This window comes from Gordionus sp. m RMFG-2023, chromosome 5 (genome assembly GCF_954871325.1).
Source record: "Gordionus sp. m RMFG-2023 chromosome 5, tfGorSpeb1-WG-v2, whole genome shotgun sequence".
In the NCBI taxonomy this organism is placed as follows: domain Eukaryota; kingdom Metazoa; phylum Nematomorpha; class Gordioida; order Chordodea; family Parachordodidae; genus Gordionus; species Gordionus sp. m RMFG-2023.
In genome coordinates, this window is record NC_088779.1 from 749883 (window position 1) to 777409 (window position 27527).

General features: G+C 28.1%; 2 protein-coding genes across 3 annotated transcripts in view; one reads left to right on the forward strand and one right to left on the reverse strand.

Moving 5' to 3' along the window:
- Positions 1-8929, reverse strand: part of LOC135929393 (uncharacterized) — a 30454-nt gene extending 21525 nt beyond the window's left edge. For both annotated transcript variants that reach the window (XR_010572581.1, XM_065465947.1), the window contains exons 1-10: positions 8832-8929; positions 8729-8790; positions 8623-8686; positions 8492-8540; positions 6236-6359; positions 5791-5856; positions 4072-4202; positions 3747-3858; positions 2157-2309; positions 238-301 (exon numbers count right to left, since the gene is read on the reverse strand). Coding sequence is in view for 1 of the 2 variants with exons in the window: in XM_065465947.1 (XP_065322019.1) it covers positions 238-301; positions 2157-2309; positions 3747-3858; positions 4072-4202; positions 5791-5856; positions 6236-6359; positions 8492-8540; positions 8623-8686; positions 8729-8790; positions 8832-8910 (904 nt within the window). In the remaining variant the exon portion in view is untranslated. The remainder of the gene's footprint in view (positions 1-237; positions 302-2156; positions 2310-3746; positions 3859-4071; positions 4203-5790; positions 5857-6235; positions 6360-8491; positions 8541-8622; positions 8687-8728; positions 8791-8831) is intronic.
- Positions 8930-13411: 4482 nt separating this feature from the next.
- Positions 13412-27156, forward strand: LOC135929747 (putative uncharacterized protein DDB_G0277255). The gene is made up of 12 exons (XM_065466450.1): positions 13412-13555; positions 14952-15698; positions 15916-16110; positions 17428-17639; positions 18848-18952; positions 19565-19619; positions 20666-20846; positions 21832-21928; positions 22800-22941; positions 25276-25366; positions 26289-26427; positions 27049-27156. Exons 1-12 carry the CDS (start codon positions 13412-13414, stop codon positions 27128-27130), a joined length of 2190 nt encoding a protein of 729 aa, XP_065322522.1. The 3' UTR covers positions 27131-27156.
- The last annotated feature ends 371 nt before the right edge of the window (positions 27157-27527 follow it).

The window sequence follows — 27527 nt, forward strand, 5'->3', positions numbered from 1 at the left end:
ATAAAATTTCATATTTTTCGAGATCGTGAACTTTTCATTTTTATTACTGACAACTAGGGCTATTCGAATAAAAGCGTACGGATCGATCAATCTACTATTCGTATTCGATTCGTTCAAAAATACCGAATACGAGTATTCGTTATTCCATTCGTATTCATTTTTTCGAATAGCCTTCTTGGCGGCAACGCGCGAATTGACTGATCACGTGAGACAAGTTTTAAAAAAATTCATACTTACACGGATCGAAAAATATGATGCCAGGATAGGGAATATTCCACAATCTACCACTGTCGATGTAGCACTAAAAAAATATATTTTTTTTAAAAAATTTTATACGTCATTTTTTGTCATATATATATATACAGTATTAATATGATTTGTTGTAACACATTTTCATAATGTGAAAAAACATTCTTGTATAGTTAAATAACTTTCCATAATTATTGTAAAAACATTTTGATAAAATTTTTGATATAATTTTTTAAAATTTTTTTAAAATTTTTTTAATAATAAGAGTTTTTAAACTTTAATGAAGATTTACGTCAAAGTTATATATCGAATATAATTTTTTTATGTTTTGGACCCAAGTTTAAGTGGGAAAATGAGAATAAAAATTTTCTAAGATTTTTAGAATAATTTTTTTTTTAAATGCATTATAAATTTTTTTAAATTTAAAGTATTATTACCATATATTAATGTTACTTTTAGTTATCTAAAGAATGGAAATCAGGATAAAAAATTTGATAATTTCTTAATAAACATAAGTGAAAAAAAATTCGAATTTAGGGTAATCAGATAATTCTTATTTTTTTGGTTTTAAAATTAAATAAAATTTAAAATTTCCTAAAATGACTCATACCAAAAATCATCGAGATGTGCCACCAACCATTCTACCCATAACGGAAGCCAAGACACTTCATTTAACTTTCCGTAATTATTGTAAAAACTTGTTGAGAAAAATACATCCTTTTTTAAAAAAAACTTTTTAAAAACTTGAAAGAAAATTTTGAGAAACACATTATATTTTTAAAAACTTCCGGTAATTAACTTAAATTAAAACCTATAATAATTCTATCTTAAATTTGCGACAATTTTAATTTTAAACTTCTATATTTTATAAATTTATAAATTTTTTTTTCTATAAAAACTATATTTCCATTTTTTTAAATGTCAAATTTTACTATCGCTAGTATTTTGAATCTATCTCCAGTTTCAGGTTTGTTAATATAATATTCTATTATTTACTAACCTTATATATAAAATTCTAGATACACCTAATGAAACTTTTAATTCTCACGGGAGGTTATCTGAAATAACAAATAGATACCAAAGTTATTCACCTATCCCATCAAATTCCCTTAGATGCCTTACTCACAGTACAAATAATGTTTTAAATTTAAAATAGGTATTGTAAAAATCTTAGAAAATTTTTTTTTGTATAATATCTTTTAAAATTCTAATTTTTCCACTTAAATTTATGTCCAAAACATAAAAAAAAACTATATTCGATTCATAACTTTGAAGTTTAAAAACTTTTTAAAATTTTTTTTAAAAAATTTAATTTATATCAAAATGTTTTTTACAATAATTATGGAAAGTTATTTAGCTATTGAAGAATGTTTTTTCACATTATGAAAATGTGTTACAACAAATCACATTAATACTGTATATATATCTATTTTTGGCGGGGAAATTAATTTGGCGCATTCAATTGTCATTTTGTCAAGTCATCTTAAACCTTATTCTTTTACATTCCTTTGAATTAAAGTACGACAATTTTTTTTAGGATATCAATTTCATTTCTTGTTTTATTTATCAAAAAAAAAGACACATAATTCCCAATAATGACATATATTATTTATTGAATAATTTAATATCGCGAAAACATTATTATTAAATTAATAACCAATCCCACAACGATTTACGGTTTTGATTGACATCTTGCATAATAGTATTACAATGAAAAATAATACCTATAATCCTTTGAATATGCCCTTATTTGGTTGAAACCGAAATGCTCATAACGAGCTCAAACGTAAAAACCGAAATCAAAACCGAATTCTGAAAAATATCCGAAACCATTTTTATTAGCCCATTTTCTTAAATTCTGCTTAAAGCAAAATTGCAAAAATGTAAAAGGTATTTAAGATCAAAACTTTGATATGCGAATAACGGTTAAGCGAAAGGATAGATGCCCTGATATAAGTATCCGGCAGAGGGCACATCAAGATGGCGGAAAGATCGAAAAGGCCCAAGCAATGTCCATTCAGATCGTAGGCCTTCAACTTTATCTTCGCATCCTTCAGGGCCTTAGGTTTATATATATAGAATAAAAAGAGATTGATAGGTATGATTGATAGGTATTAGAGATACGCAGTGCCAGACCCGGTACCCGGCATGAATCGGGCTACCTTTAAATCAAATATATTTGGGGTCGGCAAAAAATTACCGCGGCGGGCACGCGAAAAGTATAAATGTCAAGTGCACTTAATGACCTAATTTTATTAAAAATAAAGTATTTTATTTTGCTTATAATTTTAATGATTAAATATCAGAGTTGTTAAAAGATACTTTTTAAATGGATCTAGATACAGATACAACGTCTAAAATATTATCTAGATACAGATTATTTAATCAAAAATCTATCTAGATACAGATACAGATACCACATTTTTATATCTAGATACAGGATCTAGATAGTCCTTTAACAACTCTGTTAAATATTGACCTACTATGTGATTTTTTTTTGTTTGCTATGATAAGAAAAATAGCGAGGCCTACATCCTTATCGTTATTGGTTATATTTCCGTAGGATATATTACCGGATTTTAAAAAACCGGGTCGAGTAACCTGAATTTAAAAATTCGAATCGAGCCGAGCTCACGGATATTAATTTGGACAGGCCGGGCTGGGAAATTATTGACTTCCAACCAGATCAGACCTTAAAATTTTGCCATTTGCAGCCCTTTAAGGTATAAAACAGTCCATAAAGTTAGCTTGTACTGTTAAAGGTGATCATCTAAAGCATTCCGTGAATCGATTTAGTTTGTTCGAGAAAAAAAAAATTTAGGTATTGGCCTTTTATCAAAAGGATAATTAGTGCAAAGATTTTAATAATTAATAAGAACTGACTTCTCATTCATTAAATTAAAGTTTGAAATGTTGTTGAACACATACGCCATTTTGTTTCCTTTATAGGATTTTTGTATAATGAATGAAGCTCTGACCTTCTTTTAAAGTTATCACAAAAATTGACCAAAAATGGTGTTAACAGTTGATCATATTTTGTATTGATACCACTGATAACAAAATTAGCGATTCATTCATTAAATGCATTTTAAAAATGTCCGTATATATATGAATCAGCTATTAGCGCAATTTTGATGGTTTACAACGTCGATTAAATGACATTAACGTGCATTCTTATAATGATAAATTGGTCAATGTGCAAATAACAAAATGACGCTACAGCTGATTCCTAAATATGGACACTTTTAATCAATCAATGGTTAATCTATAGAGCATATACATTTACTGATTGACGCGCATTCAAACGAATGGATCGTCTAGGTAGAATTAATATGCTACCACCATTTACTCGATGTCATAGAGTAAGTTCATCGTGTTATATAACGTTTTTATACGTTGCCACAGTTTAACTGACTCCCACTTTAGCTCTCTTATTTATTTTAAATTTTCGAAAATATTAGTAGTATAAAATGGACAATAAAAATAAAAGTTCTCACCATTTTTTCTTTGCCGTCAAAGAGGGCGTTGAGATTGTTGGCCATATAGGAGTTGTACAATATAATGGGCACATCGTTCATATCGTCAAGCGGACGGGTCGAATTAGAGATCCTATCCATAAACACAATTTTTTATTCATCATATCTTTCATTCATTAATATTCTCTCACTTTTATTTTTAACCTTTCTTCCTTCCATTTCTTAAATTTTAACTCCCTTCATTATTTTTCTATTTTTTTTTTACAAGAGTCCAAAATTTATTCTTTTCTTCTAAGTATAACCTAGCAAAAAAAATAAATAAATAATTTGTTTCATAATTTATGACCTAGACAATAGCAATGGAAGTTTAGCATCGACCAAATCCCTAAAAACTTTGCACCAATAGTTTAATTCGGCGTAATGGCTAAGTACGCAATAATTGGCTATCATGTTGCAGGCCGTTATGTTGTTCTTGTACTTTGAAGAAAGGGTTTTGAAGTATGTATATTATATATATAACTATATGCCTATTTATTCTACTTGAAATATTTCTTTCTTTCTTTCTTTCTTTCTTTCTTTCTTTCTTTCTTTCTCTTCTCTTCTTTCTTTCTCTTCTTTCTCTTCTTTCTTTCTCTTCTTTCTTTCTTTCCTATGAATATAATGTAATGAGTTAGAAATTTCGTTACTATATAATTATTATACATTACATATATTATATATATATATATTAGTGCTGTAAATTTACACTAGTTACTGTTAAATACAAGTAACAATGTTTATTAATGTATTTTGTATTGTAGAAGACCTAAGGCTTAAAACGACATATTATATTATATATCGTATTAAATTGAAATTTTGAAACGTTATATACATTGATTTTTATATAATATTAAATTGATATTAATTTTGTATATAAACCAAGATGATTATGATTACTTTTACTTTTTGTTTTTATTTGATCTTAGTAAAGAATAATTAAATTATTAATATTCTTAATCTTCACGGATTCTACATTCTAAAATTTATATATTCTTAACCTTCAATCTTCCGTAGGTATTCAATACAATCGTCCCAAATTCTTTCTAAACCTTTTCCGCTAGTATTTATTCTATATTATTTCTTGTTCATTATTACTAACAGCGTTACTTTTTTTTAGAGTAAAAGGAACTCCATTCGTTACTCGTTTCAAAAGGGTAACGCGCAACGCGTTGACTATCTTATGCTTGAAAGTGTGATAAATAATATTAATTATTTTTTCCCCTCATATGTTAACCAAAGTAGAAAAATTATCGATTTTTTTTTAAACGTATTAGCTTTATAAAGATTTATAATATTAGGTTTATTGTTATTGTTTTACATCATTATTATTATGAATATATATATATTTCGCAATTTTTAAAGGGATCATAACTATATGGGATCATAACTATCAGGGATCTTCACGGGATTCCTTTAAAATTTCAATTTTTTAAAGGAAAAAGAACTATACGACACGATCACGTTCGAACCATGATATAGAAGAATCTTATTTTTTTAAAAAGCGTTTTCCGCGCGTTTCGTTTCTTTTTCTTTCTAATTTTTATTGTTAAGATAGTTTCTTAAAAAAAAGAGAGAGAGAAGGAACGAGCATATTTATTTCTTTTTACAAAAAATAAGGTTAACCCCATGATAAAAGGAATGAACTGGTTTCCATTTCCTCACAACCGTACCTGGGTAGGGTTGTTAATCGGCTAACTCAATATTTTAGCCGGAAAAATATTTTCTAAGCCCCGACATTTCGCTGATAAATAACCTTTGTTCCTTCTATAAACCAAATCTTCAGGTCTTGCGAATATTGTTCTCGATGAAATATTGAGTTACCGGTTTTTAAAAATCGGCTCAAAACGAACCGTTTGACAACACTAGTACCGGATATTAATATCAAAATGATATCATCGTATTTTATAATCACCCGTTGCGTGCCTTTTTTTTAAATGTAACGAATTTCTTTTTTAAAGTTACTTTCTTTTTACAGCACTAACATAAGAAAATTCTTAGCGAATTCATATATTTATATTGCATTTACTCTGCACTCAGAATCGGCAGCCTTCAATCGTTCACGCAAAGGAAAAGATTTGAATGTAGTTTTTGACTTGAATATTTAATTTTTTTTAAAAAAAAAGAATAATTAATTAGAATAAAATAATATTTTGATGTCATATTTTAATTGTAAAAATTTTTTAAAAAAAGGGGAATTCTTAAATAACATATTATGGCCAGTTAACACGTAGTATATGGCCAGTGAATACGTACCATGTTTTGACTGGCCAGAAAAAAACAACTTTCACCTAACCACATCTAGCCGCTCATAAACTATTTACAGATAGAGCTTTGATTCTAATTATTTTCAAAGATTAATAATCAGGCTACACGTTGATTTAAAATTTGTTCGGTAAAACCCAAAATCTCAATAAATTTTTTTTTAAAAAAGCAAAAAAAATGGCCCATGGCCCATGTCACATTTCTCTTACTTGAGGTAGATTAAAAGATTTCGAAGACTCGAAGTAGGCATCAGGCATGATTTGGTTCTCGTTATAACAAGTACCGTCTAACAAAACATATCCATTTTCCTTGTTGATGCATCTGGATAAATTGCTAATTTTGATTATTTTTTTTTAAAAAAATATATACATTTAAATTTAAGATTGGGACAATTTATAGCATCTCTAATTAATTTTAAAATAAAATATATATTATATAATTATAAATTAATAAAATTATTCATTAATAATTTTTTCTTAGATTTAATTAATTTTTTAATTGAAAAAATTAACGATGATTCTAATCAATTCATGCATATTTATTAATTCAAAATGATCAACAATGGTCACTCAATTCATCAATATCTATCTGTGGCCAGAGGTTCGAACGAACCCGAAACCGAAAAAAAATCCGGGTTTTTGGGAAAAAATCGGAACCCGAACCGAACCTGAACCGAATTCTGGAATTTATTTTTAACCCGGGTTCAACCGGGTTCAGTGTATTGTTTAAATTAATGTAAGATATTTGTTGTATAATTGTAAATACAAATATTTGTTAATAAATTTTGACACAACTTAATTTATTTACGCCATTTTTAAAATAGATTTATTCTCAAAGATTCCTATTGGAGTGTTAATAAATTTTAAACAATTAAATTCTTTTAAGCCATTTTATTTTAAATTTTTAACCTATCCTCAAAGATTAGAAAATTAGAGGAAAATGAAGGAACAACTCAAAAGTAAATTATTATATTTGATATTGTTAATTTAAAGAATTACGTCTAAATTCTCTTCTCTTCTCTTCTCGTCTCTTCTCTTAATTTTTTGAAATCAATACATGACTAAGCTTTGTATTTTTAACTGTATTTTGCCTATAAATAAAATAAAAAATTTATTTTTTGTACCAAATTTATGTCTACTTTTTAAATTACGATTTAATATAAGAATTTTTTTTTTATCAATTCAAAAATTCTCAAACCCGAGTGAACCCGAACCCGAACCTGGGTTCAAAAATATTTTCCTATACCGAACCCATCATTTTTATACCTTAAACCGAACCCAAACCGAACTTTGCAAAAGTTTTGTAGGGTTCGCATCATTCAAAACCCTATAAGTTATCAGGAAGCTATTAAGAATTCAAAGCTTCTGAGTGCTGTTAAAGATAAAAGAAATTTAATTAGAACTACCCGCGTTTTTTTTGTGAACATCTATTAAAGGCTCTAATTATCATATGTAATATTATTTTACAAAGATTTTATGGAACATGTTGACGATTAAATTAAAACTCATCCAGATAAAAGTATTTTGATTGCAAAAATAATTTAAAAAACACATTTGCAATTTATTAAAAAAAAATTTAAACTTTTCCCAACTTATATGAATAATTTCACTATTCTCCCAAAGGTTTGTAACATTTAACCTTATATTGTTTATTATATATAATTTTTTAGATTTTTCTTCAAAGGAAGAAGTATCTTATTCTCAAAATATTTCGCGTTCAGCTTTATTATATAACAAATGATTCTTTACCCAATCAAAAAAATAGTTATATAATAAATTATACATATCATCAACTACAAAAGAAATATGACAATTGGAGTCAGGAAAAAATGGCTCAGTAATCCTATACATGAACAGGCGTGTATAATATGAATCAATGATTAATATTTAAGAATGTAAAATTATCTATCAACCAGGTTTTTGACAGCAAAGCTAATTTCTGGAGAAGAAAGTGTTATACTTATATTCCCGTAGAAGAAAATTGGTGATTTAATATATATATTTTTTAATTTATATAATACTTATTTTTTTCTTGAGATATTATAGTATTAATGAAATGCATTTTATCAAAAATGTACCATATTTCCATTCGATAAATCCCCAGATCTTAAAGAGTAAGTGTTATAAGGAAGTAAAATTTAGTTATAGTATATATCAATATACAAATTTTAAAAAATTTGAGAGGACCAGGTTAACTTTATTAGATTTGATATTGAATTCTGCATATACAAAAGTTATAGAATAAGACAAGAAAGAAAAACAGCTTCTATTACTATCTACAGAAACTATTTAGACATCATGCATGAATAGAATTATAATACATTTGTAATTATGTCAATCCTTATTTAATTTGATATTCATTGATTGGTAAAACTAAATGAATACTCATGTTATGAATCATTAAGAATTAAAATTACGGTTACAGTGTATGTATAAAATAAAATATGATATAATTTTAAGTATTACTTTTTATTAATTTGAAATTGATTGGATATTGTTGAAACAATTGAGCTATCTATATATTTGTGTTTAAAATTACAATGTAATAAAAAATGTTAAGATTTATTGTAATCAATGCAATAATTCTATATTATAACCTGCTAAAATAGACTGCAACTGGTGTTGTTTTGATATTGCACATAGAAGAGATTGTTGCAGTGACTTTTTAATAAATTTTTATAATGAATTTAAAGATATTTATACTTGGTAATTATTATCAGATGCCCAATCATATCTAACAGAATTGCCATCATAAAATAGACAATCTAATATGAATATATATTAGAGATATAAATAAATGGTTTACTTTTGTTTATAATATTTTGTTGCATTGAAAATAATATTTGCATTGAAATATAAAAAAGGCGTTGCTCAAAAAATCTCATCTAGCAATATTGATTTTTTCACATATGGTTTCGATGAGTGCGTGAATAATTTAAATAACCAATATCTTTGACTTTGAGTACCAAATCACAAAATGGAAAATAGCCCATTAGTCCAATTTTAAAATTTCCTTTTAAGAGTATAATCATAATATTATTGTGTAAGCCTGGTGGGGATTTTTCTCATAGATGGCAAAAAGGTTTGGGAGTCTATTTGCCACAATTTGAGGTTTACATAATTTTTTTTTGACTAAAATCGACGCTTTTTAACAATACTAATATAATATGATCAGATTTGCCAGGTAAAAATTATTAAATTTATGGTAGATTTTTTTTGAAAAGACTTACCTCCCAAACTCTTTAATGAAATAAATTGTAAAAAATTTTAATTACTGGCTTTATTTCAAAGAATATAATGTGCCTAACCCTAATCCATTCTTACGATAATTGTTTTATCATTTTTAAATTTATACAAATTAGCTTATATGAAATCGCAATAATTATAAAAACCTCATCCTTTTATCGGTTATCATATAAAGCTTAACAAATTTAAGAGTAAAGGAACCACCATAGATTTTTAAAAACTTCGGTGTAATATGCATTTTTGCACTGGCGTAACCAGGATTTTACTATGGGTAGAGAGCACTATGGGGTAAATTTTACCCCATAAAATTGTTGGAGATCATTAAGTACACTTATTATAGCTTTTGGCTATATTAGATTTTTATAAAAATAATTTTGGGTTTTTACTTTTTTTTTGTCAAAATTGCTTTTTTTTCTAAAAATTTTGAATTATAGTCATTATTTTAAAAAGTTATTAATTTTTACTAATTTTTCTCAAATTCTTACTAAGTTTTACGAGCAGTTTCTTTTCCGTCGTATCTTATCTTATCTTCTCTTTAAATCAAATATAAAATACATGGTATCTTTATATAAAAATTTTTATATAATTTTTTAAAAAAATTTAAAATGTGGAAGATTTTGTGACAGTTTTTATGGTATCAGAAAATTTTAAATGCGATAGTTAAGTTGAGTGTGGTACATTTCCACTTATTAATAAAATCGTGGCAAATGTGGAGGACCTGGCAACCCTGAATATGGTAAAAATTTACTATATTTGTTTATTATAAGTTTAATAAATTAGAATACATACTTATATTACATCGCCCATATAATATTTAAGATAATTGCACATATCAAATATATTTATTAATCCATATGACACATACAAATAAAAGCAAGATATATTCATCCGGATATAACATCATGATAGATGATATGGGTGTTAGGTAGTTAACCTCATCTAATATTATATTATATCAATAAAATTATATAATCATTATATCTATTATTTTATTGGTTCTAATTAATTGTGGTTAATATTTTAGGCTGCCAATTAATGGGGTTAACAATAAATATATTTATTTATTCAACAATCTTATTTCAATATCAAGACTTCTTTATTGCTGAAAGCACAAAATAAAAATATAATAATATAATAAAAAAATTAATAATGTAATACAACAAATTAAAGATATTCATAACCCTCTTATTTTCTAAAATAATACAAATTTATTAATAATTTATTTTTTATATATTTATCATACATATCGATCCATTACATATTATTATTTTTTTACGTGCATTCATCACATATACATATATCTTTACAACTAACAATACTTACATACCTATTTCACAATAATCCTATCTAATTGACGAATATAATCATTTTTAATGTAGAGATAGTATAAATAGTATATTACAATAATCAATATCATTCATCTCGCTGATTGATCTCCAACCGGAGTATTAATATCGACCGACATCCCACCGGAGTATTTGGATAAAAAATAATGTTTTTTTTGGCAAAGTATATCGAAACCGGTAAAGTTTTGGCAAGAAATTAGTAGATATATAATAAAAACATGGCGCATCAAATGTTTAAGGTCTTTTATTCTCAGGGGTCATAATGTTATTCGCGTTAACATTGTTACCCCGTCAATCGCTCTTAGTGTTGTTAAAAGGCTCAATTTGAGCCGATTTTTAAAAACGGCTAACTCAACATTATGGTCAGGAAAATATTGCCTAAGTGTCGAGATTTCGCCAATAGATGGTCAATCCTATGTGTCATCTATGAGCTAAGACTTTATGTCTGCACTTCTGGATAAAATATTGAGTTAGCGGTTTTTAAGATTCGTAACAACACTAATCTCTCTACCCTGGCCTCTCCTATATATGTTACGCCTATTTGGTGATTTATAAAATTTTAGATAATCAAGTTGCCAAAGCATTTATCAGCACTTATTATAACAAAATTAAACCCAATCGTTATCTCATCCCTTGGACATATGTCATGCGGAACTTAAAAATTTTTTTAAAAAAAATATAGGTAGCAAACTAAGAGCCTGCACATCAGAACCCAACGAATATTATTTTTCAAAACAAAATATACAAATTATCATTTTAAAATATTTATTATTCATGTTTTTGGGGATCTTGTCTTTCTTTCTTTTTTTTTCTTTCTTTCTTTCTTTCTTTCTTTCTTTCTTTTTAAAGCTTAATTATTTGTGTATTATTTAATATTTTTTTTTACGGATTTAATTCATTTATAAAATATACATTATATTTAACTATTAAATATTAATACATATGACTATATTTTTAAAATATAAATAATTCTCTCCCTCCCCCCTCCTATATTATAACAAAATAAGAATAAAAAAAATCATTAAAATATGTATACCTTATAATTTAAAAAATGTATCGTTTAAGCACCCCCCCTCACCTGTCAGTGACAAACACCTTTGGTCACATGTCCATCATATTTTTTTAGAGCAATCTGTTTTAATTTTTGAATAATATTTGGCATATTGTTCTTCACTTTTAAAAAAAAATGAAAACAAGATTTTTCTAAAAAAAATTTTTTAAATAGATATAAATCTCTAAGCGGAAATAAATTATATGTCTTTCTTGATTGACAGTATGACAGGTAAATGTCAAAAAATGTTTTTCTGTAAAAAAAATTGAATATGAAAATGTTATAACCCTCAACAAGATTTATGAAGAAAAATGAAAAGGATTTTAATTTACCAAAAATTTTTAAGATGATAATATAAGTAGCATACAAGCTATTTTTATAAAGATGATTGGTTGCGTCTTATTTTCGAAAAATAGTGGTAGCGTTCCGCTTTTAAAAGTACCTTTTTAACAACACCCATATAAGCCCCAAAAAAATATTTCAAATCTTATTTTATATATTTTTTGGTTCGTGTCAATATCCCTCAATTATATATTTTATATAGTATATTATGAAAGAAAGAAAAAGAAAGAAAGAAAGAAAGAGAAGAAAGAAAGAAAGAAAGAAAAGAAAGAAAGAAAGAAAGAAAGAAAGAAAGAAAGAAAGAAAGAAAGAAAGAAAGAAAGAAAGAAAGAAAGAAAGAAAGAAAGAAAGAAAGAAAGAAAGAAAGAAAGAAAGAAAGAAAGAAAGAAAGAAAGAGAAAGAAAGAAAGAAAGAAAGAAAGAAAGAAAGAAAGAAAGAAAGAAAGAAAGAAAGAAAGAAAGAAAGAAAGAAAGAAAGAAAGAAAAGAAAAAGAAAGAAAGAAGAAAGAAAAGAAAGAAAGAAAGAAAGAAAGAAAAGAAAGAAAAAGAAAGAAAAGAAAGAAAAAGAAAGAAAAGAAAGAAAAGAAAGAAAAGAAAGAAAAGAAAGAAAGAAAGAAAGAAAGAAAGAAAGAAAGAAAGAAAGAAAGAAAGAAAGAAAGAAAGAAAGAAAGAAAGAAAGAAAGAAAGAAAGAAAGAAAGAAAGAAAGAAAGAAAGAAAGAAAGAAAGAAAGAAAGAAAGAAAGAAAGAAAGAAAGAACATTTCTTGTAAAATAAAATACAAATTGTCTATTTAGAACCGTAGGGGCTTAATTTTGTTTCTGATTAAATAAGTACACATTGCATAATAAACCTTTTGTAGTAGAATTTATTAATAAATATTATTTTTTTAAATATTTTATTCCCACGTGACTTCTAAAATTAACCAATCAGGTGAAGAAATAATAAATCAACCTCTCTACCTCATCTGCTCTTTTATGTTAAAACAATATTCAATGAAACCTGTCAAATTTCAAATTTGGGAACTGTTAGGGAACCAAGATTTTTTTCCCCCAATTTTGACAGTTGCCCATCATCAAGACCATTCACATTTTCTAAGGAATTTGAATTTTTAGTCAAATTAGTGAGTTTTTCCCGAATTATCAAGAGCCCAAATTAGACAAGTTTTACCTAAATCATCAAAATACAATTTAAAATATTTATAATTTTTATCCTGTTTTTTTTGTTATAGAGGAAAATCGATATTATTTTACAACGTAAAGGTAAAAATAATAATATCAAAATAAAAGACAGAGAGGTAATTAATTTTTAAATTTAATAAAAATTATTTATTTTATTTTTTAATAAAATATAAAAATAAAAAATAAATAAAATAAATTATATAAAAATTAGAAGAAAAAAAAAGATGGTTTTAAATTTGAGAAACCCTAGAAGTTCTAACGCGACGTTATCTTCCCTGCTGAAGAATATATCGAGGGATGAAATAGAACCGAGAAAAATATCCAAGCAACATTCCAAGATTCTCGAAAATTCTAGAAGCCTTTCGAAGGTTTTTTTTTCATTAATTTTAATTTCATTAATTTTAATTTCTTTGATATATAATTTTAAATGATTTTTTATTTTCATAATTGTCGATTTATTTTGATTGTTTTTTTACATCCAGCTAATAAATGTCTTATTAATCTATCATATCCATTTTTATGTTTAAGAAAGAAAAAATTAGCTTTTTAGTTATGGAAAGTTCTTTCCTTCTTTATTTCTTTCTTTCTTTCTTTCTTTCCTTTCTTTCTTTCTTTCTTTCTTTCTTTCTTTCTTTCTCTTTCTTTCTCTTTCTTTCTCTTTCTTTCTTTCTTTCTTTCTTTCTTTCTTTCTTTCTTTCTTTCTTTCTTTCTTTCTTTCTTTCTTTCTTTCTTTCTTTCTTTCTTTCTTTCTTTCTTTCTTTCTTTCTTTCTTTCTTTCTTTCTTTCTTTCTTTCTTTCTTTCTTTCTTTCTTTCTTTCTTTCTTTCTTTCTTTCTTTCTTCTTTCTTTTGTTTAATTTTTTGTCATTTAAGCTTAGGGTCCATTAGAGATGGCGTCGGCCAACATATGATGATTTACCAAAACAGTTCCCCAGATTTTAAAATTTAATACAACACAATTACTTACCATAAACCCATACCATTGCCTTAATAACTAAGTGTGTTTTTGCGAATAAAATAACTAGATTCTATTTGGTTTCTAAACTCGATTATAAATTCAGCTGACGACGACCATTCTTGAAAGGTTCTTCTTCGTCGTGAAGCAATCTGAACCGATCCTGATTGGCTCTCATTAGCCAATCAAAAATCATTACTGATAATTAGTGTTGTTAAATGGCTCGTTTTGAGCCCCATTTTTAAAAATGGCTAACTCAATATTTTATCCAGAAAATAATATTTCCCCAACCCTGAAAATTTTGGTCAACAGATGGAACAAATTTTGGTGATCCATTAGCGAAAATCTCGAGAAAGAAAGAAAGACAAAAGAAAGAAAGATGCAAGAAAGAAAGAACTAAAGCTAAGAAAGAAAGGAAAAGTTATATAAAGAAATTGAAAGAATAGAAAGTATATGGATTCTTTAACATTGATCGTTTATAGCGCGCATTTTTTTAAAATTTTTTTAGAGATTCCCGGAAATAGTATTCTAATAAAGATTGCCCAGAAATAGTATTCCAACAGTTGTCTGCCCTATACCATGAATATCAGTGTCAAATTTGCCAAGAAATTTTGAGTTAAAATTTATATTTGGAAAATCGATTTTCATAATTTGATTATAATGAATTGTCTGAATCAAGGGTAGGGGTACTTTATACATCTTTGGAATTTCTTGTACGCGCGCTATGAATGATTTAAATGGTTAAGTTTGGGGTAAATTACACTGAATTCTATTGGAAACTCTGTTACATTCCGATAAAAATAAAATAAAGAAAGAAAAGGTTTCATTCTCAGCTTCGAGTTCCTCTTCCTCTTTATCGGGCCAGGATACGGGAGACATACTCAAAAACCAAATTTCCTTTTCTTCTTCCGAGTCCAATTCTTCCCCCAGGATTAGCAAAGCTAGCGATGATAGCCAAGACATTTCCGAAGGCTCAAATTCTTCTGCTAAAAGAGATGCCAAGAAACGGCGGGATAGCGTGAAAGATTTCGCGGATAAAAATAAGAATCATGAAGAAGATAAAATTAAAAGTCTGGATATTGGTAAAAAGTCTAAAGAGCAATCCTTCAGCAGTGATGATGGCGAAAACTCTGTAATAGCAGAAAAAACGAGCGATATAAATGCCCCTTCCGGGCGTCTCACAAATAAAAGGGTTAGTTATTCGGCGGAAACGAGCAAATACAAACCGGAAAATTTAAAAATGAAAAGCGGAAATGAGAGCGAAAGTTTAGAAGAGCGGAGTTCGAAGGGTTCGGGTCTCACCACAGCCAATCACGTGTATAATGATCGAACGTTAACGGGTAAAAAGGATTATCAGAGATACGATGGCAAAATGAGTGACCAGAAGATGGTCGAAAGTATCGATTTTAGCGACGATTCCATTAGCGGATATGGTTCTAATCCAAAGGCTACCCGTAGAGGCTTAGGTGACACCAAATATTTGGAGTCTCCTAGCCGTAAGAATAGTGTCAATACCATGGCTATAATTGATAACTCGTTTTCCAAGCCCGACAGAAAAGTATTATATAAATTATATATATTTTTAATACTACTCAGATATTAGGTTTATTTAATTATCATAAACACCGAAAAAACCCAGAAACACGTGATTAATTTTAAAATCCACGTGACTAATTTTGAATTAATTTCGAATTCATTTTTTTTAATCTGAACTTGATTGGTCACAAAAATTTTAAATTTTTTTATAATTATAATTTCAAAACAAAAATTGAAAGAGTTCTTTGAAAATAGATTCTTCGAACAAATCGAGATCTGTAACTACGGAGGATTCTAAGGATTCCAAGGGCGGAAGAAGAGATTTACCTGGGATCAAAAACAAAGTTACGATCATGGAAACCATTCATGATCACGAGAAAAATCGACTGCCAACCCCTAATTTATCAAGCATTCAAAAAGGAAATAGCGTCAAGGTTAGTTTTTTAAATATAATTTTATAGCTCTATTCTATCCTTTATATATATGTTGGTATAAATGATGTATAAATGCTAAGGGGGAGACAGACCGGGGTGCATGTGAGCCCTAAAAGGCAGAGGTCGATAAAATTAATATCGAAATAAATAAATATCTCATTTTATTGCCCTTATTTACTTTTATGTTGCATTATTTTTTTCAGCAATATTAATTTTTCAAGAAAATAAAAACTAGCTCGAGGAAAGGATGAGGTATACCCGGGGTAAGAATGAGCTTTCCCGTTCCCGTGAGGCACTTTTGAGCTGATAATATTGATTCTTATTTTAAATATAAAAATTATAAAAAAATTAGTACACATTTAATCGACTTGGAAACACCAAAATATGTCGCTACGATGACTCCCAAGTAGTCTTGTTAAACGGCGCGTTTTGAGCCGATTTTTAAAAACTGCTACCACAATATTTTAGCCAGAATAATATCGCCCAAGCCGCGAGATTTCGCTAATCGATGTCTGGACTTTTGCGCCATCTATGGAGCAAAATTTTTAGGCCTTGCATAATATTATTCTGGATAAAATATGGAGTTAGCCATTTTCTTTCTTTTCTTTCTTTCTTTCTCTTTCTTTCTTTCTTTCTTTCTTTCTTTCTTTCTTTCTTTTTTTTCCTTTTAAAAATCTGGCTTCAAATCGACCGTTCTAACAACACTAATGTATGTAAACTTTTAAAGGACATCGCCAACTAATATAATAGATATCATTGAGTAGTATATAAAGCTCTAATGATATGGAAGTTTATTTTTTTGGTCTTGAAGATTTTTTTTTTGAATTTGAAAGATTCCAAATTCTCATGTGAGGATTCCGGATAAACCCTTATTCCAGAAAAACTTACGTCACCATGGCCTATTCAGACAATTTTGCGATAACTTTGATATTATCCTTAATAAATTATTGAGTTCATAATTTTACAGTGAAATTGTCTGAAATTGATAAGATAGGTGCTACACAGGTGCTGGGGTATGCTGAGGTATTATTCCTTCAAAATCACGTGTTTAAAAAAACCTTCAACTATAAACTATTTTAAAATCTAAGATTTCTTCAACCCCTAGTGGAATACCAGGTCACATGGAATGACCTCAATAATACCACAATTCTCATCCAATCAAATAATTATTTTTGATTTAAAGATGTCACTCATTCAGAAAATACTAACGATTGATTAAAATTTAAGAAAAATATATTTTTTCTAAATTATAATTTTTAAAATAATATTTAAATATCTCTACCCCAACCCACCACCCTATCATCTTGGCTCAAAAAGTCGCAAATAGATAATAATAAACTAAGCGACTCCCAAATGAACGTCATAGTCGAAAAGCACCCTATTTACAGGGCCAAAAGCGTGAACGTAGCCGACATCAACAAAGGAAGCTACAAAGATTCTTCCGATCTGGATAAATACGTGAATGGGATGGTTACCGAGGAATATTCATCCACGAAAAACGAGATGAAGATGTTGAGAGAAGAATTCATGTCAGTTAAAGTTAATTTTTTATTCTTTTTCTAGTTTTTTCTTTGATGACCTTCAGATTTAACGCGCGAAACGGAGAAAACACACTTTTGATTTTTATAAAAAAGATGGGATAGATAATATAAACAAATAATATGAGTTAAAAAGTATTTTTCAAAACAATTTTTTTTATAAGAAATAGAATCTTGTCCCTGGTTGGTCTTATTCCTAAAGAGTGGACTGCTTAGCAGTCTGTACAGCTCTCCTTCTAAAAGAGCCAGCCTAAAAAGGAGGAGGCTATTTAGAATTTACGTAGGTAACAGTAACATACTCTCGGTGACTCTTTCCAAACCAAAATATTTGTATTTTCTAAACACAGTAGACTGCTAAGCCGTTCTGTCGAGCTTTCCTTCTAAAAAGCCTAAGAAGAAGAAAGCTATTTAGAATTTAGGTAACAGTAACATACTCTCGGTGACTCTTTCCAAACCAAAATATTTGTATTTTCTAAACACAGTAGACTGCTAAGCCGTTCTGTCGAGCTTTCCTTCTAAAAAGCCTAAGAAGAAGAAAGCTATTTAGAATTTAGGTAACAGTAACATACTCTTGGTGTTCCAAATCAAAATGTTTGTATTTTCTAAACAAAGTAGACTGCTAAGCCGTTCTGTCGAGCTTTCCTTCTAAAAAGCCTAAAAAAAGAAGGCTCCTTAGAATTTAGGTAACATACTCTTGGTGACTCTTTCCAAACCAAAATATTTGTTTAACGAACCAAAATTGGGCGTCCTCGCAACTGTTAAGATCTGTTTAGCACTAAGATAGACGGAAATATGTTTTAAAAAATACTAAGATCTTAAAAATGAGCATTAGGAAAGAAAAAATATAATGTAAATTTTTGACAGAGTTCATCTCATAAATCGGCTCAACCGACTCCTAAGAATGTGATCCCGATCCGAGTTCAGCCAGATTAGACGCGGATCCGATTCGAACCGGTTTGTGCGAGGCGTTTTACACCCACATTATAATTATATATATACTATATACCAGAGTTGTTAAAGGATCTAGATCCTGTATCTAGATATAAAAATGTGGTATCTGTATCTTGAATGATTTTTGATTAAATAATCTGTATCTATATATAATTTTAGACGTTGTATCTGTATCTAGATCCATTTAAAAAGTATCATTTAACAACTCTGCTATATACAAATAAAAAAAAAAATTATTTTAAAAAAAGGTCTTTTAAAAATGAAACTAGAGATAGCATCCGGCAACTGAGTCACGTGATGGATAAATTTTCTTCTATCGAACCAAAGACTAGGGATTCACTCTCAACTGATCGGTAATTATAATCCATAAATTTTCATATATTATTAAATTAAATACACTAATGTCTTATTTGGGCTCTCGATAATTCCTACAACTCCCTAATTTAACCAAATTTCTAAATGCCAATCAAATTTTCCTATCAACTATTTTTGTATCGGAAAATGTACTGCCCATGTTGGGCCAAAAAATTTTGATCCCTATACTTTGATTTCTCTTATCGACAATTTTAAATACCAATTATTTACGTGCAATTCACCTATTGGTCCAAAAATTCCCCCTGTTTTTATTGGTTCTCCTGTATCTCCTGACGCCACCCAATAAGCATTTTTAAAAACAAAATATTTGACGAATAAATAAGTCTAAAAAAAGGAATTTATTTATTTATGGCTCATTTCTACCTATCATCTTTCAAATTGGTTCAATTTTCTAACATGCCAGAGTATAAAGGAAGGAGATGCCAGAAAAATAATAATTCAATTATACCCCCCCCCCCCTTTTTGAAAAAATTTGAACTATTTAAAGATTAGATTTATAAATTTTATATTTGCTGATGATATTCAGATGATAGAATATTTTAAAAATAACCCAAATGTTAAAATACTTAAACAATTTTTTACTCGCAAAGCTTTGGAAGGAAGGCATCAAACCAAACTCAAACTGACGCCTTGATCCAGAGAATCGTAAATTATTTCCAATTTTTTTTCTGTTTTTTTTAGATTAATATAACACTCAAAGTTTATTATAAATTCACTCCTCAACCTTTACAAAGGGGAATGAAGTGAAACAGTATATAATAAATAAGGGGAAATATTGTTTCCCCAAGAGAAATAGACATTAATACCAAATTATAGTTATAATTTATTTCTTTTTCGCAATTTTAAATAGGCAAAAAGTATAGTCAGGAAATAGTTACAATTTAATTTAATTTAAACTTAAAATTCTTATCTTTAGAAGAGAAAGATACATATGTTATCGTCAAAACGCGTTTTATTTAAAAATTTAAAAATAGGATTTTTACCGGAAATATATTCTATCATGTTTGGAATATACCTATCTTACGAATGTGTAGACAATTTTTCCACGAACTTTTATATATATTTTATATAAATTATAAAAATCACTCAAAGGTTAAACAACAAAAGTGTCTACAAATTCGTAAGATAGGTTTTTCTAAACGTGATGGAATGAATACGTTTCCGGCAAATTCGGATGCATAAATCTTTAAAAATGCGCTCAAAAAATTATCTAAAGGTTGATAAAATAGCACAATGCCGGGAAAAAAACACATATTACCCAATCTATCTCTATTATTACTTTCTTAAAAACAAGTTATTTTAAAAATTCTTTCACCATTTTAATTAATTAGTATAATCAATTTTATTATTAAAACTTCGGGCATATTTGAAAGAATACTTATCTGTCAATGGTTAATAGTCCGCACCCGCTTGACGCATTATACCTTCGTAATCTTAAGGCCTCGTTTTATTAGTAAACGCGATGTCGTTCGAACAAACGCGTAATTAATTCGTGGCTCAAAACTAAATCTTAGCCGTATTTTAAATTTACGCGTCCGCTTGAGCGCATCGCTATAACTTTTGCGGATTCCCAAATCTATCCATAAAATAACCTTTAAATTCCCTAAACCCTAATTAATTAGCATAATTAAGAAATTACGTTTGCATTTGCTTATTTCTTTCTTTCTTTCTTCCTTTTATTTTGGCTAAAGGAAAATCTTGAGAAAATTTGTTACGAGCTAACCCGAACTATAAAAGACAACAATAAATATGGGAGCCCAAAGGATTTTAACGATTCGGGACTCGTGGACGAACGTACCGACAAAACTTTGGGAAGTAACCGAAGCCTGACACAGTACGACGAGGGTTTCGACGAAGGACTCAGAGAACACCGTAATTATATATATATTCTTCCTTCCTTCCTTCCTTCCTTCCTTCCTTCCTTCCTTCCTTCCTTCCTTCCTTCCTTCCTCCCTTCCTTCCTTCCTTCCTAATCAGCTGATCCGGCGCGATCTACAGGGGTGAGCCGAGGAAAATTTATTAAGCATTCAGGCGTGAGCTTATTTATTCGTGTTTTCTTCACTGAGCTATGCTTTCAAATAACAAAAAAAATAAAAATTTAGGCTTGAAAGTAATATAATTCAAATTCGTTATTCAATATTTTATGAGTTCTCAAAGAAATGATATTTTAAAATGTCATTCTTAGCTGCCAATCATTTTGCGAGATATTTTAAATTTTTTGACAATCGGAGTGCTCGAAGCCCCAAGCATTTGAGAAAAATATACTTGAAGATAACAAAATTTATGATAAACTATAAACATATGCAATGACATATAATAATACCTAGACTGACTATGCGTTTATAATGCTTGAAGGCGTCGTCGAACGCAAATCAGCTGGACCCGCCATTTTGGTAACCCATATGGAAATTAGGCTCGTGTTAAAAAACCACCATTAAATTGATAAACTTGCTTTCCTTTTTATATCGATGACAAGGTGATTCTTTAATAAAGTTTGCGTCAGACATAGGAATAAATTGGCCCTCTCGTTTAAAAAATTTTTAAATAATAATATGGGTAATCAAAATGGCGTCCCCAGCTGTTTTCATTGGCGCATATTATTTTTTTAATGAAAACATCTTCAGTCTTAAGTCATTGAACATAAGATAGTTACTTCTCCCAATTACTCCAATATATATATTTTTTTTTAAATACTAATCACACACTTTCTAGTTTTTATTTTGCAAAAAAAAAAAATGGAGTCGGTGAGAAAATGGCGGAGAAGTTAATAATGGTTTCTCTATGACGTATTATTCTCATACAACTCCAATCGCGATATATTTATCAAAACTTATTTTTTTAAATAAAAAAATTATAGGTGCAACAGATGGATTGAATTATAAATACACTTCAAGCCGAGACAGATCACCCTCATATCTACAGGACATGTCAAACATCGATCTCGATTTCCAGAAGTCAGTAAAATATAATTAAAATTTCCCCCCCGCCTCCTTGTTTCTACTGTAGACTGAGCCCAAATAATCAGCTAAAACTTTTAAGTGGATCGAATTAGAAAGAATTTCTAAAGATAATTTAGGGGATTCAGTAGGAAGGATATGAAGGAAACGAGTCATGGGAACAAAATTCGATGATGACATTTTTCCAGTTTTTTTCCTTCCGCCCGTTATCTAGAATTTAATTCTTAGAACCCTAAATTTAGAACGACAAGTAAGAAATATCTTCGCAGTGATTAAAATTCATATTATATAGCAAATTTGGAAAATTGGAAAATTTGTCCCAAATATGTTGAGATTCATATTTAGCATATTTATTTTTTTTTCCAATTGTCGAAGAAATAACATTTTCTTAAGTCATCGAAATCAGTTTTTAATATTTATAATTTCTCAAAAAAATTCAACAAGACAGGGATCATTTATTCATTATTTTTGGATCAGATTGAATTATGGACGAAACAGTTCAGTTTGTGTTTTAGAAGAAGGCTTAATTTTTTTAAAAAACGGCAAACTCAGTTTAACTATAAAAATATTTGCCTAAAGTCACGAGACCTTCGTCGCCATTGGGAGATGCTTAGACCTTGGGGGCCAGGCTCGCATATGTTTATCTGGATAAAATTTTGAGTTAGCCCTTTTTTTGCGAAATCGGCTCAGATGGAGCAACAACATTACTGAGAAGATCTTAAAAATTATAAAAAAAATTATTATTTAATTTTTTGGTTTTTGAAACAAAATTATATTATTAATAAAATCGAAATGATCACTAACTCTCTCCACTTTTTATCAAAGAAATTTTTATTTTATATATATAAATTAATTGAATATCATTCAGCAATATGTGCGAGAAGGAAAATAGGAACGATTTCCTGGACGATAATTCCTTACTGCTTTTATATTCCCCAGAATTTATATACGATCCAATCATGGACGGAATATCCCAAAAGATCAAATCCATTCAAAACAGATTTCATAAAGTTTAAAAAATAAATTTTTTTTGGGGGGGGGGGGGAATATGGGTGGCGGGTTAGTGTAAGGGGGGTAGGGAGGGGATCATTTAAAATTAGCATAATTTTGAGAATTTGAAAAGGGTTACCGCTTTTTTCTCATTGGTTACTTCCAGAAAGTCGAACCAATCGGTATGGCGGTTCAATTCCATTCCGGATCTTAGTTTTAAAAAAAAGTAAAAACCAAATAAAAATGTTTGCAAAAACTTTAAAAAATAAAAAAAATACTGAACAAGAATTAGAGAAATTCTCAACCCATCCCTTTAATAATATATCTTTTAAATCCAAAAGTCCCTTTTATTCACAATACTAAAATAACAAAACTAATAAAAAAAATATATAAACAAATACCAATAACTAACACATTACAAAATTGGTCCCAGTAATCCAATATATCTTCTTTGTTCTTTTTCAGCTGGCATCTCGTAATCTCCCCATTCTCACTTCTTCCCCCCCCCCAAGGAAAATTAATTCTTCGTGTCATAAAAATGACTGACATTTAGTATATTATATTACGACTTTGAAAGTATAGTAAAACGGTGTCCTCGGAAGAATATATTTTATTAACTTTATTGATTTAATTTCAAATTTACAAAACGTAAATTACTATTATACAATTTATAATATCCTTATTTAAAAATGAATTTTCCAAAACTTTTGCAAAAATTTTATCAAAAAAATTATATTAACGAAAGTTTTGATTAAAAAAAAACTTAATGTTAACTATATGAAAAAAAGTGAGACTAAATTCTAATATAAAAATAAACTCAGAAAGAAAAACTACTGAATTAAAGAGCTAAATTCAGAATTATAAAATAAGGAAACATAGAACGGATTGTATCTATATTTTTATTAAGACACAGTAAGTAAAAATTTAAAGGTTTTTATCATTAAAAAAATCATGAAAAATTAAAAAGTGATTCTTTGTAAAAAAAAATCAACAACATATTTTTCAGAAATGACTGACATTTCATTAATTATATACAATTGATAAAACTAATATATATATATCTATAAAAATTGATTAACATTATATTAGAATATGTATCGTTTACGACAAATTTAATAATAAATATCGGGGAAAAAAAAATATCTTTTATAATCTCTTAATTTATAAAATAATTTTTTCCTTTTAAATTTCAAAACTTTAATAATGAATAAAAAAAATATATCGAAAAATATATATTATTATAATTGGCATTTTTCTTTCCATATAATAATAATAATTCTCCACCAATCAGATGTATATAATCCATCTGATTGACGTTTAACAAAAGTAAATGGAAATACACGCTTGTAATATAACACATACTAGGACATATAATATCAATTTTTATTATATTTTATTTAGAAAATTAATACATTATAACACTGGTTACGTCAGTGTTAGTGTTAAACGGCTCGGATATAAGCCCATTTTGTAAAAAGCTAACTCAGTATTTTTAGCCAGAAAAATAGGCATAAGTCTCGAGATATCGCTAATAGATGTCCAAATCAAACCTTTGTGCCGTGCCATCTATGACCTGAATCTTCAGGACTTGAGTGAATATTTTTTCTGGCTAAAATATTGAGTTAGCCGTTTTTTTAAAAATCGGCTCAAATAGAGTCGTTTAACAAATAAGATAACGAGTCAATATGTTATTTCCGGTAATTGGAAACTCTAATCTTACTAAAAAAAAAATTTATTCCAGCATGCGCAGAATCTAAAACAGATACATATATACGTTATAAATCTGAAACGTTATTTTAACCAATCAGCTTATGATTTCTTTTTTAAATTCAGAATTTTTTTTATAAAAATTCAATAAATAAATATTTATAATTATTTGAAAGCCTAAAATTTTGTAATGGGTAAATATTCTTGCACATGCTGGGATGAAATTTTACCTTAAAAAATTTCAAAATCTGTAAACTTTTATAAGTAAATAAATATTTTGTAATTTTATATGCTTAAAAAAATATCTTCAAGATGATATTATCATTTCCAAACTCTGGGGCTGGAATGGCCATGTTTCTAGCATATAGGTATTCAGTAAATTAAAACTTCTATATCGCAATCCAAATTTTATCTGGTTACTAAAACTTATGGAATAAGTGGAAATTTTTTCATTTAGTTTATAGGTGAATACAAAGTCAATACGGCAACGATTTTTTCCTATAACATATAAACTTTCATTAAATTTAAATATTTGTCACCTTTAAAAATTCTTATTTTTGTCAAACAAGATATATTAAATTATTATAAACCAAATGTAATGATGATATAATAAATATACCTTTTACAAAAAAAATATTTACTCAAAGGAAGCTCTCATGCTGAGTCAAACTTTAAAAGACAGTTTGAACAGGGACAGCGACAAACTAACCAGATTACGTTACATGGAAACTTTCGATAGTATTAGTTATAATAATTATTTATTTTCGTATTTTTGACATTTTTATTGTTATTATAGTTTAAAAATGAGTTTATAATAATATCTTTTCATCCGTCGATAATCACTATTACGTAAGACACCACTACACCCCCACCCCCCTTAAGCTAATGACAATTTAATAATATCTTTTCTCAACCTTCTGTAATCACTTCTACAATCACTTATGCCAATGACAATAAGATAATATCTTGTCAACCTTCTATAATCACTTTTACACCCCCTTAAGCCAATGACAATAAAATAATATATTTCCAATCTTCCATAATCACTATAACATACGGCACTACTACCCCCCCTCCTAAGCCAGTTACAATATTACCCCCTGCTACTTAAAGAGAAGAAAAAAATGTGAATTAAAAAACGAAAATTAGAAAGAAATCTGAATAATAACAAAAAACAAAAAAAAAATGAGGATAACTAAATGAAAAATAACAAAAAAGAAAGGAAGTCAAAATTAAAAACAATAGAAAATCGAAATTCCCTTAACCTACCCTATTCTACCTTACCCTTAAACTCCTTTTATTCTATTGAAGACATTATGACTTTCTACATCTTACGATTTAAATAATGGTAAAACAATCATGCCATCCCTCCGATTCCAAGTAATAGAAGTGCCTGCTTACTATCAGCTGGCCTCACTGAGGGTGCGCGAAAGTGTGCCTGACTCTGCCTTTTAATTTAGCATGCCTAAATCTTCTATTTCGGCACAAGTCCTCTTTTTCTAATTTAGTTAAGACATATTTTCTATTTTCGGCGAGTTTGGATTTTCTAATGGGTCGCCTAATCGAAATTGACAAATGCGATTCTGCAACTTCTCTTCTCTATAAATTTTTTTTTTACCTTGTAATTAGGCTAAATAAAATTTTTTTAAAAATCCTATAGAAGCTGACAAGTTTGCATCGTTCGATCTCGACTCAATGTTGGATTCTCAATCGGAATCTTCATCAATAGAATATTATTACCCAAAAATTCGGCGCGAAAAGGCGGGAAGCGGTAACTGCTCGGAGAGAAAAAAGCGCGGGTATCAATCAAATATTGAAAATCGTTTTCCATCAAGCTTAAAGTTAGTTGTTTATTGACTCTTTATCGTCATGCGCAAATTTCTAAGAATTTGAAACATAATTTGTTAAATTTGAACCTATCAAATTTCGGGATTGATCTGACTACATCCTTTTAATCGCCTAGCTAGCAAAACGATTGGATCTTTTAAGTTGAATGACGGAACCAGAACCAATTAAGAATTAGAATTAGAAATAGAACTAGTAGTCCTGATACACACACTCTCGTTTTTTTGTATATAAGCCTATACTTTAAAAGAATATAATTATTTAAAAAATATTAATCTTTTTTTTTATTGTTAGAAAATCACAAAAATAACGTCATACTCATAATTAAATAATACATTTTCATTTCTTTCTTTCTTTCTTTCTTTCTTTCTTTCTTTCTTTCTTTTTATCGCGTGTGCCAAAGAAAGTCCATAATAAAGCATTGAGATTGTGAGTTAAATGCCTTCTCCAAAGTTGAAGCTATATTCTCAAAAGAATGTATTAGAGGAACTTATGTTATATTTAAGCGTATACAAATAACATTATTTAATTATATATTCCCTTTTATATATATAGACATATATTTTTATAATTAGGAACGAATATTCAAAATTTTGTCCCCAATTACACCTTGGACCGAAGAATGAACTAATCATCCAAAATAGTGAAATTATCTAAAAAAAATTTAAAAAATCCTCAATTTTAAACTACATTTTTAGGAATTTGAAAAATGTCATTTTACCTCTTATACTATTCATTATTGTGTATTTAATAGATATTTTTTAGAATAATTTTTAAAATTATTTATATATAATATGTAATTGTGTTTTTTTTTAAAAAACAATAAAAAACAATAGAATTAACATATTTTTTTAAATAATATTTTATGTATTAATTTAGTTAAGCGGCTTCCGGAGTGCAGATAGCAATTTTTCGAAATATAAAAGGTTTTTCACGAATTTTGAATCAATATTCTATTTTAAATTTAGCTAAAAAAAGAAGATAAAAAATTAATATTAATATTTCATTCCCTTCCACGAAAACTTTAAAGTATATATTTTCTTACATGATGCAA